At 35.1% G+C, this 20,004-nt stretch overlaps 4 protein-coding genes, 1 long non-coding RNA gene and 1 pseudogene across 9 annotated transcripts; 3 read left to right on the forward strand and 3 right to left on the reverse strand.

Moving 5' to 3' along the window:
* Positions 1-30: 30 nt before the first annotated feature.
* On the reverse strand, positions 31-2,979 carry LOC104730556 (uncharacterized). The gene has a single exon (XM_010449742.3). It carries the CDS (start codon positions 2,885-2,887, stop codon positions 755-757), a length of 2,133 nt encoding a protein of 710 aa, XP_010448044.1. The 5' UTR covers positions 2,888-2,979; the 3' UTR covers positions 31-754.
* A 93-nt stretch (positions 2,980-3,072) lies between these two features.
* On the forward strand, positions 3,073-3,912 carry LOC147930220 (putative NADH dehydrogenase [ubiquinone] 1 alpha subcomplex subunit 5, mitochondrial; annotated as a pseudogene). Its single transcript, XR_015575326.1, has 2 exons — positions 3,073-3,308; positions 3,592-3,912. The product of XR_015575326.1 is annotated as a putative NADH dehydrogenase [ubiquinone] 1 alpha subcomplex subunit 5, mitochondrial (transcript).
* Positions 3,913-3,985: 73 nt separating this feature from the next.
* Positions 3,986-8,310, reverse strand: LOC104730561 (uncharacterized). Of its 2 annotated transcripts, XM_087479653.1 has the most exons (17): positions 8,196-8,310; positions 7,880-8,096; positions 7,591-7,712; positions 7,404-7,492; positions 7,260-7,295; positions 7,064-7,157; positions 6,938-6,980; positions 6,748-6,848; positions 6,572-6,636; positions 5,999-6,492; positions 5,832-5,916; positions 5,646-5,765; positions 4,984-5,552; positions 4,757-4,892; positions 4,604-4,672; positions 4,381-4,515; positions 3,986-4,302 (listed from the first exon to the last, which is right to left on the reverse strand). In XM_087479653.1, the coding sequence occupies exons 2-17, from the start codon at positions 8,092-8,094 to the stop codon at positions 4,189-4,191; spliced, it is 2,487 nt and encodes an 828-aa protein (XP_087335779.1). In that variant the 5' UTR covers positions 8,095-8,096; positions 8,196-8,310; the 3' UTR covers positions 3,986-4,188. The 2 variants fall into 2 exon arrangements, with proteins under 2 accessions (XP_087335779.1, XP_010448049.1); XM_010449747.3 differs by having other exon boundaries at positions 7,880-8,217.
* Positions 8,311-13,655: 5,345 nt separating this feature from the next.
* On the forward strand, positions 13,656-15,411 carry LOC147930221 (uncharacterized). Of its 2 annotated transcripts, XR_015575604.1 has the most exons (4): positions 13,672-13,898; positions 14,508-14,723; positions 14,810-14,952; positions 15,051-15,411. It is a non-coding gene; the product is annotated as an uncharacterized LOC147930221 (long non-coding RNA). The 2 variants fall into 2 exon arrangements; XR_015575605.1 differs by lacking the exon at positions 14,810-14,952 and having other exon boundaries at positions 13,656-13,898; positions 15,051-15,329.
* A 261-nt stretch (positions 15,412-15,672) lies between these two features.
* Positions 15,673-16,706, forward strand: LOC104730562 (ylmG homolog protein 1-2, chloroplastic). Its single transcript, XM_010449748.3, has one exon. It carries the CDS (start codon positions 15,824-15,826, stop codon positions 16,484-16,486), a length of 663 nt encoding a protein of 220 aa, XP_010448050.2. The 5' UTR covers positions 15,673-15,823; the 3' UTR covers positions 16,487-16,706.
* Positions 16,707-16,830: 124 nt separating this feature from the next.
* On the reverse strand, positions 16,831-20,001 carry LOC104730563 (uncharacterized). 2 transcript variants are annotated; one of them, XM_010449749.3, is made up of 2 exons: positions 19,645-20,001; positions 16,831-19,512 (listed from the first exon to the last, which is right to left on the reverse strand). In XM_010449749.3, exon 2 carries the CDS (start codon positions 19,485-19,487, stop codon positions 16,983-16,985), a length of 2,505 nt encoding a protein of 834 aa, XP_010448051.2. In that variant the 5' UTR covers positions 19,488-19,512; positions 19,645-20,001; the 3' UTR covers positions 16,831-16,982. The 2 variants fall into 2 exon arrangements, with proteins under 2 accessions (XP_010448051.2, XP_019089798.2); XM_019234253.2 differs by having other exon boundaries at positions 16,831-19,515; positions 19,645-19,910.
* Positions 20,002-20,004: the final 3 nt, after the last annotated feature.

Below are 20,004 nucleotides of genomic sequence, written 5' to 3' on the forward strand. Positions count from 1 at the left end.
GTTACACTTTCTATAATAAGATACAAAAGATAAATTAACAGTACTTGCTTTATTTACAAAATCCTCTGGAACAAAATGTTACAATTGATGATAATACTAGTTAGTGAAAATGTCCGACTTATAAACAACAAGAAAATGTAAATAGGAGTTGATAGCGTATAAAAGGGAGTAAGAGAGTTGTATCCTGGAGCCTCCTCCTCCATACTAATCGCTTCACTCCTTGAGTTCGGCCATTGCTGCTCCTTCTGCTGCAAAACTAATTTCCTCAACTTACCTGGTTTTTAGCTTCTTTAATGTCTTCCATGCCCAAACTTTCAATGTTATGACTCTCTCCTCAAGCACTTCTTCTTTTGCTTCAGATTCCTCTAAACTACTCTTTTCAGTTACCTCTCTCTCTTCTTCTTCTCCTGAGTTGTATGAGAACCGCCATTGAAATTTTCATTCAGGTCTACATGGTTGCATCCGATCTTCTTCATTGCATTAACTGATTTAACCATCATTCAAATGAGTAACTATGTGCCTTGGTATCTCATGTCATCTGACAATCAAATCATGATTTGAAGTACTTGCAATGCGCTTATCAGATGCAGGTCGGGTGCTCCACCATGAACAAATACCACACTAATCCAAAATTTCTTTGCTACTATCCTTCCCGCTCTGCCATAGTCATACTTTGTTGTCATGGTCAATTTAATCTAACAACATGTCTCTACATAGCATTCCGAATGCAAAACATTCTCCAACCTTATAGTCCTCAAGTTAGTACCCCACTTTTCCCTTCCTCTTTATTATCTGCTCCTCTTAGCAACCGTTTTGCAAGATCCATGTTTGCTGAGCTGCCACACATGTATTCCATGACCGTACATGTAAGTTCTTTGTCGAGGACAATATCTTTCTCCACCAGTTTTTTTACAAGTTCCTTCAACTTGTCTGTTTCTCCCTGTGAAATACAATACTTCAACACAGAATCGCAAATATGAGCACCAGGTTCAAAGCCGCTCTCAACCATTTTGTCAAAGAAGCTGATAGCTTCGTCTAAATATCCAAGTTTTAGGAACCTATTTATCAACTTCGAATAAGTATATAAGTCAGGGGAAAGACCAGCATGAGACATCCCCACAAGAAGTGATTCTGCAGACATAGTGTCCCCTGCTTGAAGACTTCCATCAATCATAATATTGAAAGAAACAACGTCCGGAAAACTTTCATCACGCTGCATTTCCCCAAATAATCTCCATGCCTGGTCTAAACTTCCCTCTTTGCATAATGATGACAGTAGACAGTTGTAGTCGAAAACACTAGGCTGTAGCCTAGACACTCTCATTTTGCAAAGCAATCCTTTAGCGATATTAAGCATGCCACTTTTGCAAAGCCCATCAATCATAGTAGTATAGGTATCTGAGGTCGGACCAATTTTGGAATCAGATATCTGTTTCCAAAGTTCCATTGCCTTACTTACATCTCCAGACTTGAGAGTGAAATTAAGCAATATATTAGTGGTTACTATATCTCCAGCACCCAATTTCTCAACCAGCAAATCATAAATATCGAAAGCTTGTTGGAGACGGTTTTCCTTGCACAGCCCGTGGATTAGTGCATTGAATGATATAACATCTGGATCTGCATAATTACTATCTTTCAGCATTAAACATAGAAGCTTACTTGCTTCATCTAGGTCACCTTTGGCACAGAGTCCTACCAGTAAACTATTGTATGTTATGTTATCAGGTCTTGTACGCCTCTTCTTCATTAACTCAACAATCTCTAAAGCATCCGCCACAAGGTTGTCCTTGCACAGCTTGTTAACAATAATGTTATACGTCACAACATTAGGTTCTTCACCCTTCTCTATCATCATATTCAAAAGTTGCAGAGCTTCCTTAGTGTTACCTACTCCGCAAAGACCATCAATAAGGCCAGTGTAAGTGTAAACATTTGGACGAACTCCACGCTCCATCATAAACTCAAACATCTGTGACGCTTCTTTCAACTGTCCTAACTGGCAAAAACCTCGAATAAGAGTATTATATGTAATCGCACAGGGAGAATCTCCTCTTTCAAGAACCTCATCGAAGAGCGCCTTCCCTTTCTCTAACTCACCACAATCACAGAACCCTCGAATCAGGGAAGTATACACAACAAGATCTGCTTCTAAACCTTTACGTTTCATTTCTTTAAGCAAACCTATCGCCTCCCCCATCTTACCATCCTTGCAAAATGCATTAATCAGAATCCCCCAAGTCACCAAACTCCATGAACAGCCACTGCCTTGCATCTCATTAGCTAATCGCAATCCTTTCTCCAATTCTTTACCCTCGCAGAGACCTCTAATAACAGTGTTGTAGCTAACAACATCAGGCATCAGAGTGTTTCCTCTCATTTCTCTAAGTAAACTAACAGCTTTACCATATTCCAGATTCTTACATAAACCCTTTAAGATGATATTAAGATTGTACACATTGAAAGCAAACCCACGCTTTAACATCAACGCAAGAACCCCGAATGCAAACTCGGTCTTATGCATTTGCACAAAACATTCAAGCAACCCACTCAGCGACACGAAATTGATGAAAGTATTAGTCTCAAGCATCTTGCGGTGAATGGAAAACGCTAGTTCGTGGTTTCTAGAGCGTACCTGCGTTGCCATGAGATTATTTCCGGCGAAAGCGAGGGAACCACCGGAGGTCACTGCTTGCTGGAAAACTGAAACTGCATTCTTAATCTGAGGAGTTGAACTTGAACCCTCACATAGCGATCTCAATTTGGTTTCGATTTCAGAGAATGCATTGACGTGGTTAGAAAACAAACGAGGGTTTAAGAGCTGTCTTACTACGAGCTCATCACGTCGGAAAAGCTTCCCGGCCGCCGCCGATATCACAAATCTCATATCGGAGGATCGGAGACTTTGCACGATTAGGTTTCCCGATTAGACTCAGACTCTCGGCTCTGTTTTAGCCAAAGTGAAGCCCATTAAAAGATTCAGGCCCATATAAATTGGGCCGACATGGCTAATGCATTAATCTGAGAGGCAAAATTTGATATCGCCGGAGAGAAGCGAATTTAGCGGCGGAGATGTTCGTACGAGAGATCGGGCAGCCGAATGTGAAGCAGGCGACTGAGATCGTTGGGCTGGAGATGTGGTCTCAAATGCGGGAGCGGTGCTGATCGATCTCTATAGCAAAACTCTAGAGGAGATTCAGGTGGTTCCCTGAAGATGAAGGTTACAGGAAGGCAGTGGAGAGCTTCACGCAACACCGTCCAAGGTGCGAGGAAGCTCGTGATGAGTTCAGTCTCGTTCACAAAATGATCGGTTCGTTACACTCATTTGCAATTGAAAGACTTTTACTTAGGCATTTAGGTAACTTCACTTCTGTTCTCTGATACATATATACAATTGTCAAAATTGCAAAATTTCATTATACTTTGAACTAGTGCTTGCTTTTAGCTATTGCTTGAACGCTATTATCACATCTTCATGTTGTAAATTTGTAATGCTACTTACAGTTTTGGTTGATTTTGTAATGGAGATTAGTGTGATTTGTCATTTGTTTTTTTTGCACTATGGAATTCTGAAACCGTGTTTGCATATGCTGAATGGGATCATTGTGGTGTTCCAGATGATTAGAGTGCGAAGTCATTCATACCAAAACATGTTCCGCAGCACCACCTTGGACCTCTCCCTGAAGAGTTCTACAAGACCTTTGAAAATTCAGAATCCAAACCGGAGATTCCAGTTGCTAGCTTGAGCGAACCGCAATTGAAGGAGTGAGTAGCTTCTAAATAATGTACCGGTAAAATCTCAGTCTCCACCTAAAATAATGAATCTTTAAACAAGACAATGTAGCAGACGTGTTTGGTACTCATTGTTTAAATACTCTCCTCTTGTTTTAGAATGATGAGCTATGATCTTGATAAGAATCGAAACTACACATGCCACATTGTTGAATATTGAGTTTCCAACTAGGATTAGTGTGCATTTCTAAGCAGGACATAAACAGTTAAAGCTTTATAAAATAAGATACAAGAGAATAGATTAACTGTACATGTTTTATTTACATAATCTCTGGAATTAATGTTTAATATGATAATACTAAATTAATGAAATATCAGACTTATACACAAACACACATGAGAAGATGTACGAGAAGATGTCTCTGTAGATGATGTGAATAGGAGTGGATTGGGTTATTAAAGGAAGTAAGAGAGTTGTTCCTTCTTCCTGGAACCTCCTTCTCCATACAGTTCGTTCCACTGCTTCAGTTCGTTCATTCCTGCTCCTTCTGCTGCAAAGCTAGCAGCAACCTGCAAATTACAAAACAATTTAGTGTTTTTTGCGGACAAGATCATCATCAATACCCCAACCAATTTCCTTAAACATACCTGGCTTTTAGCTACTTTCATGTCTTCCATGCTCAAAGGTCTCAACTTTATAATTCTCTCCTCAGACACTTCTTCTTTTGCTTCAGAAACTTCTTCATTACTCTTCTCTGCTTCCTCTCCTCTCTTCTTCCTCTCCTGAGTTTTATGAGAAACCACCATTGAAAAATTCATTCAAACGGTAGAGAGTAGGGAAATAAAGGAAAAGGCTTGAAGAGTTTCTAACCTGGTCTTTCAAGCACTCCTGCTTTATCAGCTCCCTCACCGGTCTATATGCAGCTGTTGTGCAAAAGTTCTGTTTGTATATAACATTCACAATAATTAGTCCATAGCGAGAAGATTCAGGTGTCGGTAAAGTGAGATGAGAAGTGTGACAAACCTTGAGATCACTTCCACTGTAGCCATCTGTCATCTGTGCAAGCTCCTGGAAATCAAGATTCTCTGTTTTCTCTTTTGATAATAAGGTTCTTAAAATCTTCTCTCTGCTCTCAGTCGATGGAAGACCCACCATGATTCTGTCTCCCAACAAAACAAAAGCACAAGCTAGAGTTAGTACCACAAAAACTCGGGGAGTTTCAAGTGAAATGCATAAGGGGACTGCTTTACCTTCGCTCAAACCTCCTGATGATGGCTTCATCGAGATCAAAGGGCCTGTTTGTTGCTGCGAGAACGAGAATGCGGTCACCTGAATTCGACATTAACCCATCCCAATGTGTCATGAACTCATTTTTTATCTTCCTCATTGCTTCATGCTCTCCAACTCTTGTCCTCTGTCCCAGCATGCTATCCACTTCATCCACAAATATAATAGTCGGAGACACTTTGGCTGCGAGGGTGAACAAAGCTCTCACGTTCTTCTCGTCTTCTCCAAACCATTTTGAAGTGATTGTGGACATTGAAACGTTTATGAAACTAGCTCCAGCTTCATTCGCAATGGCTTTTGCCATCATAGTTTTCCCAGTACCAGGTGGTCCAAAGAGGAGGATTCCTCTGCAGGGCTTTAGAAGACCACCTTTGAACAGGTCAGGCCTACGAAGAGGAAGCATAACAAGCTCTTGAAGTGATTCTTTGGTTTCATCCAGTGAGCCTATATCAGCAAATGTCACACCTATCTCATTTGCTGGGATAACCTCTGGTCTTATGCGCTTCTCGAATTCGTTATCAGGAGCCACCTCCTACATTGACAGGATAAAAAAAAAATCAAACCTATGTTCAGGAAAACACATCAAGATAACAATGCTGATTCATATGGACTATTAGACATTTACAGGTGCTTTTGGAGGCAGGGGACATTCATTTTTGGGAGTTGGCTCAGTTTTGTTTTCCGGAGCAGCTGTCTCAGATTTCGACTCACTCTTTATTATCCCTTCACTTTCTTCTCCCTGCACCTGAGCCATTCACATTTTAGTCACTTTTATATTTCAAAACACATGCCTGGTAAGAAATGTAAATACCTTGGTGTCAGTGTTTGCGTCCAGCTTCAAGGAGTTCTCAAAGCGTCTGTTACCTTCCTGTAATATACCCAATCCATGGGACAAGCTGTTGCAGAACCATTCAATCAGTTAGCTTAAGGAAGATACATACTTTGTTTTGTGGAAGAGATAACTGATCTTCTTAGTACCTATTGGAAGATATTACAAGCCTCCCGTTTTTGTATTCGGGTTCTTTGTTGTGCATCAAATGGTAAGAGATTGCAGAAACCACAATTTCCTCAATGTGACTGCTTAGGAACATGGTATCTGCATGGCAAATGGAACCTAAGTCATCACACTCGAGATCGTTAGCAGCAAGAACCTCCGCTATATGGTTCCTGTTGTCCTGAAACTGTATCACTTTCATGTCATCTTCAAATCTTGTTTTCCAGCTCATGAGTTGAGATTCATCCTCTGGCGGTCTGATCTCGATGTTGTAAGGAAACAAAGTAGAAATGCTTTCTCCTACTTCTTGACAGTCATCTTCGGGTTCCAATAGTCTTGAGCCGAGAACCAAAACAGGGCCAGATAGCTTAGTCAAGAGCCTCTGGAACAACTTAAAGAACCTTTCTGATTGACAAAGCTTCTCAACGTCCCTCAGGTATATTATTATAGGATTGGTTTCCGAAACCGAAACCAAGACCTGTAAGGATAACAATTCTTCAGTTTAAGAACTGCACGAGAATAGAATTGTGTCTTAATGATTTCATAATAGGTGTTACCTTGTATAGTGACTGAAGGAAAAGTCTCTCATCAAAGCATAAGTTTGCATTACGTTTGCTTGAAGCTAGCAAGGTATATACAGCCACAAATGATTCATTCAAATGCTTGGTTAAGTGGATAAGCTATGAAAACAAGTGAACTATCTATCACAAAGGAAGACGACGATTACACATACCTGAACCAGAAGTTGCAGAACGGGAAGATATGCTACTCATATCAGAAGCAGCAGAAGCGTTCCGCTTGAGTCGCGGAGGATGAGTTGTAACGTCAAAGCCCCTGACGTGTTAGGTAAAAGGAACTAGTGAGCTAGCATAAAACATACAAATCTATATTTCCAGCTTAATTAAACGACAATACAAACGTACCTGGAATGAAGATCGTTGCCACTTGTGATCCTACGCAAGGTCCCTAAATTTTTTACAAGAATGCGAACACTTGAGCTCTGAAAAAGGAAATTTTAAAGACAAAGGATTTATTTGATGAAACTGTACCTCTTGTTTCTTCTCTTTGAGAGAGCATAGATAAAGAACCCATCAAACTCGACATTTTGTCCAATGTCATCTCAGAAATAGACCTCTTGTGAGACTAGGATACAGTAGAGATATATGAAAGAAAACACAATCATGGTCTGTACAAACAAACACACAAAACTAAGGTACACAAACATAAGATCACAAAGTAACGTACAGTTTCCTTCTTGACGCATCCGTACTTGCTCTGTATCTGTAACAATGAATATGAAAGAGAAAGCTTACAAGCCATTCTTTACCAAAAAAAAATTCATCTTTTCATGGAAGATATACCAAAATCTTTAATTATGCAATGAATCACCTTAATAGAGAAGTCAGTTATATCAAGTAGCAGTAGTTTCGATTCAAAGTAATGAGCCAATGCTTTTGCAAGCATTTGCTGATAGGATTCTGCATAGAAAAAAAAAGAGCCAAACAGAATTACACCAAAAATTTGAATCACAAAAAAGATCCAAGGAGAACATATAAAAGGATAGGGGATGTTTTACCAGCAGGTCCAGACAGAAGAATGGCCTTACTTCCAGGTGCAAGATTACGTGTGTGCTTCGAGATATCAAACTGCTTTAGGTGAACATAAGCTGCACTTGTCAATAAAAGCCGAGTTTTCTCACTGCAGCATCAAAAAGAAACATTTGTTATAACAAAGCTCCATCTCCAAACGCTCATTTATCTCATAACTCACAAGCGTGACAAGAAGATTAACATCATGATCATAAATCATATGTAAGACAAATGATATTCAAGAAAGATAAGACAAGCACAAGCAAGCAATGTAACCTTAGGTAATAAGGAAACTCATCGAAAGTGACACTACTCTGTCTGCCATCAACAATCTGCCTAACCAACTCTTGCTCAATCTTTTCTCCGGTAAGTCCATCCTCCGCAGAAATCGACCCGTTTGCCCATTTACCCAAACTTTGACCTGACGCTAGCCCAAGGCCTAACCCAACACCAACTCCTAAAGCTGAAAACAACACGCTCTTCTGTTCCATCTCTGACGAACAAATCTTGGATTAGCATTCCCCACAAGGAAGAATAATCAAATTATAAACAAAACAATGGATGTTTTTGTGTGTTTCTTGTCAAATATAACCTGTTCTTTTTTGTAGTGGAGGAATGTTATTTTGGAGGTAAATAAGATTTTGGTGGACGACGGAGAAGACATATAGGTTTGTTTGAGTGGTGTTGGACGATTGTCCTCTATTTTTAGCAATGCTTCCATTAAACTCTTATGGTCGTTAATATTTTGCCGCTAAAATAACAACCATTTGGAAAAATTCTTAATAATCGTTTTAGAAAAATAGAGGATATTAAATTTCTTTTAAATTTAAACGACAATCTTTTAGGCAGTGATATTAATCTAAATATTTGAACTGTTTTTGCTTAATTATATCGATTAAAAAATAGTTTTTAATGATTTGGTTTTGATTTTTAGATTTTACAATGATAAATGCATACTATTTATCAATAATTTTGGTTCTTTTTTTTTCTGTCCACAATTTTGGTTCTTTTTTTGTTTGATTTTAATTCACACAAAAAAAAAGTTTACAGTTTTTAAATTAACTAGGTTTTGAACCCACGCTAGGCGTGAGTTTATTTGATATATTTAGAAGAATATATATACAACTGATGATAGTTTTGAAATATTATATATATAATTGATGATAGTTTTAAAATATTATCTTATGAAAACTTTAAATTATTAGTAAGGCAATAATTTTATTTTAAATACACAATTAAAATATAAAAAAAATCAATTATGTTTGAAAATCAAATTTGATCAAAAGAAATATGAACCAATTAATTTTGTTTTCTCATATTTAATTGAACAACACCACTTATGAATTAGTATTTTTTATCATTTACTTTTATATTATTTCTCGTCATATTCATTGTCAATTTTGCATGGTAGTTGTCATCGCTACTTTTACCGTCTGATTCTTCGTTATACTTTTATTATTCATTTTCTTTGTTTAATTCTCGCTTTCTTCCACTGAATAATCATTCAAACCTTTTTGTTTCACACAACTTACTTTTTGTTTTAAAGTACATACAACTTATTCTCAGCAAGCTCCAATATCAAAATCAAAATTTTCTCGTAAATTTTGTGCAATTCATGAAGAACAACATAGCCACCATATATACTCAATTATTGATTGATACTTTCACCCATATACTCGGTATTAGATCCACACGTTTGCAACTTCTCAAACCAATAATGATACTTCAACTTTTTATAGAGTTTAAATATTTATAGTATTTTAAACTTTATATGGAGTTTAAGTATTTATAATATTTTAAAACATTCTATAAAGTTTAGATATTTATAATATTTGAGCCTTTTAAAAGTTTCAAAATTTATAATATTTTAAACTTTTAAAATTTAGAAATTATGATATTTTAAAACTTTTTAATAGCTAAACTTTTTTAAAAATTTCAATATTTATAATATTTATCAAACAGTCTCACGATATATCTAATAATAGAAATAATAGTAGATAGCCGATTGTGCATCTTCTTCTTTTAATTGCTACGCGTGGGTTCAAAACCTAGTATCATATAATAGTATAAATCATAACTTTAATCAACAATGCTAAAGAGGCCAAAAACAAAGTTTTAACAATGATCCATGTAGACATTATTCTTGGTATATGTTTTTGTTTAATATTGTAAAGAAAAAAATATTGTTAGATTATATATGTCGACGAAAATATTAAATATGTCGACGAAAACACTAAATATCTTTGGAGTCTAAAAATCCAAAAGGGAAAAGCAATATGTGTTGTATATCCATTTATAATGTTATAAGATAAAAAAAAATATTTATCGTTGTGATAATAATATTTATCGTTAGGTATATAACTATTAATCTTTCTTAATCTAAATAGGAAAATAATAGTATTTTAAAGAAAAAAAATCTTGCAATAACTTTTCAAAAAAGAAAAAGCTTGAAAATTTATAAATAATAAAAGGTGTCAACATATAATTTAAAAATCATTTACTACCAATTTGTTTTATAGTTTTCCTAGTTAAAAGCTGTAAATACAATGTGTTTTAAGTGTCACAGTAAAGATACAATGTCTCCAAATCTCTATACATTCATCTTTTGTCACTTATTTTTGACAAGAAGGGAAAATATCAAATTACTACAAGTTCGTGGCATTTGGTTGAAGTTTATAAATAATAGAATAGAAATATCTTTTCTTATAGTTTAATCTTCAATCCAACTAATGAGCTAAAGCAATGCTAATATTTAGACAATTCCATCTGTTTGTAAATGAAGGGATACATTAATGTCAATTTATTAAAATAAGATATATATATATATACGTATATATACTAATTGAGGAAAGAAATCTAAAATAATTTTGTTGGGTTTTTTTAACTTAAAACAAGATTTTCACCAATAATGTAAAAAGAAATAATTTTGTTAGTGTTTAGCTTTTCTGAGTTAGGTATGATTGATTCAAAACACATTGTCTGTAAAATATAAGTGCAAAGGGAAATGAAAGTGTCAAACTAAAATTTATATCTGTTTTTCTTTTTGCATCTACTATTGAGCTAAACACTACCTTTTGTATATATATTTCATCATAATTTATATTTATATGTTTATAAATATATATATATATACATATGTATGTATATATATATATACCTTCACTTGAATCAAGTATAAAACAAATTGGGATAATAACATACCTTCAAACACAAACACAATCATTTTTATCAAACTAAACAGCCAACAGTGTATGCTTCTTCCAATATATATCCACCCGCTACCTCTTCCCAATCTGATACATCTGTTTGTTTTGTAATCTCGTTGTTTCCTTCGAGCATATCTGGTCGTTTTTCTTTTTTTAAAAGGTATCTTCTTTACTTCATATCATCTTTACAAATGAATTAAACATTTGTGATTCATTCCAGTCTTTATTTGTGGATCTATCCACAATTCTTAAAAGCTAAAACTAGATTCATATAATTTTCTGTAAAATGTATATATATTCAAATTTTTAAGCACAAGTCTTTTTGTTCCTCAAAATTTAATTTTGTTCTCAGTTTACATTTTGAAAATTTGGATGGTGATATTATCAAATTATGTTCATTTGAATGAATGAAAATATGTATAGCTTTCAAGATTTATAAGGCTTTCATTTAATACATATTTTAATATCTTAATTAGCAGTATGGCCAATAAAAAAATAAGCATGCCCACTTTTACTTTGGTACTTTTACTTTGGTCACATCTAAGCTTTTAGTTAGTCATTTTTTTCTTAATAATATGTAGGAGATGGGTTTGAATTAAGATATTGATGCTGTAAATATCGAATGACACTTGTTATTACAATTCCATTCGAAATTCCTTTAAAATTTGTTTTTCTTTTTGCATTTACTGTTGAGCTAAACACTACCTTATGTATATATATTTCGTCAAAATTTATATTTATATGTTTATACATATGTGGAAAATTCTTCGTTGCTCGTTTCAGAAAAGGAACACAATAACTTGGTTGGACTTGTCCCTTTTTCTGTCACCACAAATGATGTGTTCTCTTCACCACTAGTAGAGAATTCAAACACTGATCAAGGGACATTGACAAGAACTCCAAGCTTTGAACAAGAAATATAGTACCACAAAATCAAAGCTTTCATCAGGAGGAGGATTACTCTAAGTATTTCAACACTGTTGAAAACTTTCATGACATGGTAAGAACTAATCACAAACCAATCTTGAATTAATCTGTTCTGCAGACTTTTACATATATAATTTTCTAATTTTGTAAATTTGCAGTCGTTTTGTGTATAAGTGTATTAAATGGTGGCCAAAGAGAAGGTGTGCTCAACGGACTACAATCAGTTAAGTTACAACATGGACCTCTAGAGCAGAGTTATCAACAATCTTTACCGTCCCAAACAATTCCTTGTTTCTCTAACGTACCATATGCTTCAACAATGGTACAAACTTATTCTATAATTCTATATTTTATTTAATGTTTATGTTATTCAGAATATTCAAATGATGAGTCAGGTGAGGAGTAATATGCAAGAAGTGGAGAAAGCTAATGAACCCACAAATCTCAATCTAATTCAACATGGCCTTTGAGATTTTCTTTCCCTTTCTTTTATTTTTATGGGATATAATTTTGTTTAGATGTACTTGGATTAGAAATCTACAAATGTATGAACTTTTTTTTCTTTTCTTTTTAGAAAGGTGTATCCTAGAGAAAACAAGACGGAACACAGATTTATGTAGATTTTTTTATTATTATTATTACTACGTCGTGAGAGATTCTTTAGACACAAACAAAAACTAGCATATACGCAAATTTGGCGTTTCATAAAAAAATAATGTAAACCATCTATATATGCAGCCCATATCAAAATCTTTAAGTAACCATTGTGATTTTATATTAACCTGTTAGCAGCCCATTAAAAGATTTAATATACAACTTTAAAAATCCTTTTAGCTTAACTTGGAAAAGAAACCTAGTAAAATTCAACCAAACCAGAATCAAAACTGAATAAGAACCCAAAATTATTAGAAATGAGTCTTATAAAAATATTGAAAAATTCTTTAAAAAGTCTTATAAAGTTATTGAAAATTTCTTTAAAAGGTCTTATAAAGTTATCAAAAATTTTGTAAGAAATTCTTAAAATTAATCAATTTTCTATTTCATATTCATAATGAAAGAATTTGAAGTAAACTTTAATATAAAATTCTTATTTATATTTATTTCATGTAAAATTAAATAATTTAGAATATGATATAAGACCTGCATGTATTTAAATACATGGGACAAAGTGTTGTACTTAGCTAGCTAGTTTAGTCAAAGGGAAGCCAAACATGTTTGCTAATTCAATTTAAGATTACCTCAGGTATGTATCGATCTTCCTAGTTAAAAGCTGTAAATACAATGTGTTTGAAGTGTCACAGTAAAAAGATACAATGACTCCAAATCTCTATAGATTCATTTTTTGTCATTTTAGAATGTCAAGAAAAAAATGCTTATTTTTTACAAGAAAGGAAAATATCAAATTACTACAAGTTCGTGACATTTGGTTGAAGTTTGTAAATAATAGAAATACCTTTTTCTTAAAGTTTAATCTTCAATCCAACCAATGAGCTAAGGCAATGCTAATATTTAGATAATTCCATCTGTTAGTATATGAATGGATACATTTATGTCAATTTATTAAAATAAGATATATATGTATGATATATATGTGTATATATATGTATATATACTAATTGAGGAAAGAAATCTAATAATAATTTTGCTGGGGCTTTTTAACTTAAAATCAAGATTTTCACTAATAATGTAAAAAAAACTAATTTTATAATTTGAACTATTTTTTGCTTTTCTGAGTAAATGTATGATTGATTCAAAACACATTGTCTTAGTATTTTGACAAATCACTTGTAAAATCTAAGTGCAAAGGGAAATTAAAGTGTCAAACTGAAATTTATATATGTTTTTATTTTTGCATTTACTATTGAGCTAAACACTACCTTTTGTATATATATTTAATCATAATTTATATTTATATGTTTATACATATATATATGTATGTATATATATACCTTCACTTGAATCAAGTATAAAGCAAATTGGGATAATAACATACCTTCAAACACAAACACAATCATTTTTATCAAACTAAACAATCAACAGTGTATTCTTCTTCTTCCAATATATATCCACCCGCTACCTCTTCCCAATCTGATACATCTGTTTGTTTTTGTAATCTCGTTGTTTCCTTCGAGCATATCTGGTCATTTTTCTTTTTATAAAAGGTATCTTCTTTAGTTCATATCATCTTTACAAATGAATTAAACATTTGTGATTCATTCCAGTCTTTATTTGTGGATCTATCCACAATTATTTAAAAACTGAAACTAGATTCATATAATTTTCTGTAAAATGTATATATATTCAAAGTTTTAAGCACAAGTCTTTTTGTTCCTCAAAATTTAATTTTGTTCTCAGTTTACATTTTGAAAATTTGGATGGTGATATTATCAAATTATGTTCATTTGAATGAATGAAAATATGTATAGCTTTCAAGATTTATAAGGCTTTCATTTCACACATATTTTAATATCTTAATTTGCAGTATGGCCAATAAAAAAATAAGCATGCCCACTTTTACTTTGGTCACATCTAAGCTTTTAGTTAGTCATTTTTTTTTTAATAATATGTAGGAGATGGGTTTGAATTAAGATATTGATGCTGTAAATATCGAATGACACTTGTTATTACAATTCCATTCAAAATTCCTTTGAATTTGTTTTTCTTTTTGCATTTACTGTTGAGCTAAACACTACCTTATGTATATATATTTCGTCATAATTTATATTTATATGTTTATACATATGTGGAAAATTCTTCGTTGCTCGTTTCAGAAAAGAAACACAATAACTTGGTTGGACTTGTCCCTTTTTCTGCCACCACAAATGATGTGTTCTCTTCACCACTAGTAGAGAATTCAAACACTGATCAAGGGACATTGACAAGAACTCCAAGCTTTGAACAAGAAATATAGTACCACAAAATCAAAGCTTTCATCAGGAGGAGGATTACTCTAAGTATTTCAACACTGTTGAAACTTTCATGACATGGTAAGAACTAATCACAAACCAATCTTGAATTAATCTGTTCTGCAGACTTTTTACATATATAATTTTCTAATTTTGTAAATTTGTAGCCGTTTTTTGTATAAGTGTATTAAACGGTGGCCAAAGAGAAAGTGTGTACAACAGACTACAATCAATTAACTTACAACATGGACCTCTAGAGCAGAGTTATCAACAATCTTTACTGTCCCAAACAATTCCTTGTTTCTCTAACGTACCATATGCTTCAACAATGATATAGACTTATTCTATAATTCTATATTTTATTTAATGTTTATGTTATTCAGAATATTCAATATTATAATGAGTCAGGTGAGGAGTAATATGCAAGAAGTGGAGAAAGCTAATGAACCCACAAATCTCAATCTAATTCAACATGGCCTTCGAGATTTTCTTTCCCTTTCTTTTATTTTTATGGGATATAATTTTGTTTAGCTGTACTTGGATTAGAAATCTATAAATATATGAACTTTTTTTCATTTTTTTAGAAAGGTATATCCTAGAGAAAAAAAGATAGAACACTGATTTATGTAAATTTTATTATTATTATTATTACTACGTTGTGAGAGGTTCTTTAGACACAAACAAAAACTAGCATATATGTAAATTTGGCGTTTCATAGAAAAATAATGTAAACCATTTATATATGTAGCCTATATCAAAATCTTTAAGTAACCATTGTGATTTTATATTAACCTGTTAGCAGTCCATTAAAAAATTTAATATATAACTTTAAAAAAAAATTTAGCTTAACTTAGAAAAGAAACTGAACGGAAAATAAACCCAGTAAAATTCAACCAAACCTAGATAAGAACCCAAAATTCATAGAAATGCTTTTAAAAAGTCTTATAAAATTATTAAAAATTTCTTTAAAAAATCTGATAAAGTTATTGAAAATTTCTTTAAAAAGTCTAGTAGACCCCTACATTTTTGCAATTAGTAATTTTCTAATCTTTTGATTCGTTGACAAAAATAAAAAAGATATCTTTTTTTATTAGTTTTTATTTTTTTAGTCCATCGTTACCCTATTTTCTCACAGACAAGGAGTGAGAGAGTATTCCATTCTCCGGCGCCGAGCAACAAAGATGGCTTCTTCCACCACCAACAGTCTCGCTCTCCGCGTTTCAGTTCTCGTAAACCCTAGATTACCTCCAATCCTCCTCCGTCCACGTGTCTCCCTTCCCCGTAAACCCTCCTTCAATCTCTCCCTCCAAAACCCTAGAACCATCGTCTCCTCCGCCGTTACCTCCGCTCCGTCTCCGGTACTCTCAACCGCTAAATCCCCTTCTCAATTCCACTTCTCCGACTCGACTAGGTCAATCACCACCCTCGCGCTTCTAGCCAGCGTCGTCACCAAATCCCTAATTCATAACCTCTCCGTCGCAATGGTTCACTTATCCCCACAGATTCAGTCATCTTTCCGAGCTGCGAGTCCGTTGTTCTTCGCGTCGCTACGTGATCGTCCCGCCGGGTATCTCAACACGCCGCTGACTGTAGTTGCGGCTGGGTTATCTAAATGGCTCGATATCTACAGTGGTGTTCTGATGGTCAGAGTTTTGCTCAGTTGGTTCCCAAACATCCCATGGGATCGTCAGCCTTTGTCTGCCATTAGGGATCTGTGTGATCCTTATCTTAATCTCTTCAGGAACGTTATCCCTCCTGTCTTTGATACGCTTGACGTTAGCCCTTTGCTTGCTTTCGCCGTTTTGGGAACTTTGGGTTCGATTCTCAACAACAGCAGAGGATAGTCTACTCTGCTTTTGATGCAAAGCTTTATGGATTGTATCAAGTTCGGATCTTTCTGGTTATATTTGGGAGCATTTATATTGTCTATAGCTAATAGCATTTGGAGATATATAAGGTAACGATGTATTAGACTCTAAAGTTTCAGTCTTTTCTTCTGTTCTGTGGTGTATTTCTGTAAATGTATGAATTTGGTTTCAATAATAGACTTGGAAGTTTCGTGGATATACGAATAGCTTGGGGATTGTTGTTTCACTCTCCTGGTCGTTGTGTTAGGTTTAAGGCAAGTCGTGAAACTGTTTCGATCTGAAAACAAAGTTGAAACTTTGAGAGACACAGAGTTATACACTTTTCCTAAAGCATTCTCTTTCTTTTTTAACAAAAGAAGTTGGTTCAGTTCAAAAGATAGAGAAAACAGAAACATAAACCAAAAAGATTACAGTTTCACTACTTCCTGCAACCTCAAAAGCCAAATACTGATAAGAAAGGTACTTGAATCCTTCAATCTATTATAATGGGCAGATCTTTTGTAGACCCATTTTCATGTACAACCGTTAGAGCTTTACCACAATCCTTGCTTTGTATTTCTATTTTCACCACCTCCTCAGACACAGAATCATAGCTAGGGGTAGCAGCAGGGTTTAGCTCGAAAGACCCAGCTGGGATTCCCTCTTTCTCATTTCCGCTCAACTTGAACGATGCCACTTTATGAGAAAACTTCTGCATTTCCCCCGGTGGGACTATGTTCTTGACCAGTCCATCATGCTGCTCAGCACGGTTAAAAACCGATAAAAATCCTTTCCCCATATAGGCCACTGCAATGCCTGAAAGATCGTCAAAGTCGGAGATGACTTCCACGTAGTCGTATCTATAAGGAGGTTCATGCAGACCCGGGTGACTGTTCCAACTCGCATTCCAATCTCTGAAAAGAGCCCATGTTTCACCTTTTCTTGGGTTCACTGTGACATTGTTGGCACATGCGATGTGATCCATCTCATGAACAAACATCAAGTGGTTCTTGATCTCTGTATCTCCATATTCGAAGCTCCCACAACCACTAAGAGTAGCTTTCTCATCTTTTGTAGTTTTGACATGTTCAAGTAATGTCACCTCCAAACTCAATTGGGAGTCAAAGATTCTTCTGACCTGAGCATAGATCCTGGGCATATCATCTCTAGGATCATATAAAGCCCATACTTGATCAACAGCAAAAGAGCTCATTGACTTGCTAAAATCATGGATCCTTCTATCAGGAAAAGTTAACAATTTAGGATCCTTATAGCTTTTATCTGTGCAGACAATTTCTTCAATGTCTCCATCACTTGCTTCCTGAGGTTTCTGTTTTTTTGCTTGGCGAGTAAGAGAAGCAGCATCACTATCATTATTTGCCAACAAGGACGGCCCAAGTTCAAGGTTTGATCTCTTTCGAGACTCTGCTTCTACAAGTTGTTGATTTGATCTTTCTTTCAATTCCACCTGCTGCAACTCCAGTTCCAGTGGCTCTTCCTTCATCCCAAGACCTTTTCTCTTCAGTTCGTTCTCCTCTCTCAATTTATCAGCTTCTTCTTTCAGTTTCAGCTCGAAAGTCCCCTCCTTTCTTTTCAACTCAGAAGTCTTCTCTTTGATAGCTTCCTCAAGTGCCTTAAGCTCCTTCTCCCTTGCTTCACTCTCAAGGTTTGATCTCTTTCGAGACTCTGCGTCTATAAGTTGTTGTTTTGATTTTTCGTCTAAGTCCATCTGCTTCAACTCAACCTCTTTCAACATTTTTTCCAGTGCCTTCTCCTTAATCTCAAGACCACTCCTCCTCAGTTCAGTCTCTACTCTCAATTTGTCAGCTTCTTCTTTCAGTTTCAGCTCGAAAGCCTCCTCCTTTCTTTTCAACTCGGCAGTCTTCTCTTTGAGAGCTTCCTCAAGTGAGTTAAGCTCCTTCTCCCTTTCGTCACTCTCAAGGTTTGATCTCTTTCGAGACTCTGCTTCTATACGTTGTTGTTTTGATCTTTCTTCTAAGTCCATCTGCTTCAACTCAACCTCTTTCAACAATTTTTCCAGTGCCTTCTCCTTGATCTCAAGACCATTCCTCCTCAGTTCAGTCTCTTCTCTCAATTTATCAGCTTCTTCTTTCAGTTTCAGCTCAAAAGTCTCCTCCTTTCTTTTCAACTCAGCAGTCTTCTCTTTGATAGGTTCCTCAAGTGAGTTAAGCTTCTTCTCTCTTGCTTCACTTTCAAGGTTTGATCTCTTTCGAGACTCTGCTTCTATTAGTTCTTGTTTTAATCTTTCTTCTAATTTCATCTGCTTCAACTCGATCTCTTTCAACATTTTTTCCAGTTCCTTCTCCTTAATCCTACTAAGTTCACTCTCCCCTCTCAGTTTATCAGCTTCTTCTTTCAGTTTCAGCTCAAAAGTCTCCTCCTTTCTTTTCAACTCAGCAGTCTTTTCTGTGATAGCTTCATCAAGTGCCTTAAGCTCCTTCTCCCTAGCCTTACTTTCCTTGTTCTGTCTCTCAGTCTCATCCCTTTGTTTCAGATCAAAATCCATCTTTGCCTTCTCTAACTCACTCAACTTCTCAAGGATAAACTCAGACATCTGGCGAGCCTCCTCTTTCTTTCCTTCAAACTCACTCATCATATCTTTAAGTTCCTTTGTGGTCGAATCGAGAAGCAAACCAAGCTTATTATTCTCTGCTTCTTCACTCTGCTTCTCAACCACCAACATCACGATGGTTGCTTCAATGACCTGTCTCAAGTCAAATTCTATCTCTTTCTCCTCTAAAACACTTGCTCTACGAGATACTGAATCTTCAAGCAAACAAAGTTCCTTCTCCCTCGCTTCAACCACTCTCAGTCGTTCTTCCTCCTCCTTCTCCAGCGACTCACTCACGTCAACAAACTGAAGCGAAAACTCAAAAATCGATGAAGCTTTTTCCTCAATTTGGTCTAGGGTTTCGAAACACTCTTCACTGTTTTGCTCAGAAACGTCTGATTCCACTGAATCCCCTTTCATTACCATATTATCTGAGTCTGAGCCATAAACCCTACTTTTTAGTTAACAAGAAGAGCCCAAAAAACAAAAAAAAAACAAAGGATCGGTCATAAAGGAAGGAACTTTTCATGATAATACATACGAAAAGGCTCGCGTAAAAAAAAATGGGCAAAAAAAACTGTACCTTTCTCGAGTTTGATCTCGCCGGCGGTGGTTTCTGCTCCGGCGTGTTTCCTTCGGGAAATAGTAAAAAAATTTTTAACGGAGCGATCCAAGCCTTTGAGCTTATCCAAGAAGAAAAATAAGATTTTTGAAGAAACAATGTAAACTTTACTTTGTAGACTGAGAAATTTTGGAAAAGAAGAGTGGCTTCTTGCTGTACTGAGTAGAAATGGAGGGAGACAGAGAAGCTTCTTGTCTTATTATCTTAAATATTCATCTTTTTTTTGTGACCTTTCGATGGAATGCTTTTAAGCCGTTGGATTATATAACATACGTCGGTCGTCAGATTTCTCATGACCTGCGGATAAATTTGTTTTGCAAC

The sequence above is a fragment of the Camelina sativa genome, chromosome 12 (assembly GCF_030686135.1).
Source record: "Camelina sativa cultivar CO46 ecotype springtype chromosome 12, ASM3068613v1".
Lineage (NCBI taxonomy): Eukaryota > Viridiplantae > Streptophyta > Magnoliopsida > Brassicales > Brassicaceae > Camelina > Camelina sativa.

Bases quoted from the DNA above. Each gene is read 5' to 3' on its own strand.
- LOC104730556 (XM_010449742.3), bottom strand. From the start codon at position 2,887: ATGAGATTTGTGATATCGGCGGCGGCCGGGAAGCTTTTCCGACGTGAT.
- LOC104730561 (XM_087479653.1), bottom strand. From the start codon at position 8,094: ATGGAACAGAAGAGCGTGTTGTTTTCAGCTTTAGGAGTTGGTGTTGGG. The intron at 7,713-7,879 runs GTTACATTGCTT...TTGATGCTGCAG, and splicing joins GAGTTTCCTTATTACCTAAG to TGAGAAAACTCGGCTTTTAT. The intron at 7,158-7,259 runs GTACGTTACTTT...ACTGTATCCTAG, and splicing joins GATGCGTCAAGAAGGAAACT to TCTCACAAGAGGTCTATTTC.
- LOC104730562 (XM_010449748.3), top strand. From the start codon at position 15,824: ATGGCTTCTTCCACCACCAACAGTCTCGCTCTCCGCGTTTCAGTTCTC.
- LOC104730563 (XM_010449749.3), bottom strand. From the start codon at position 19,487: ATGGTAATGAAAGGGGATTCAGTGGAATCAGACGTTTCTGAGCAAAAC.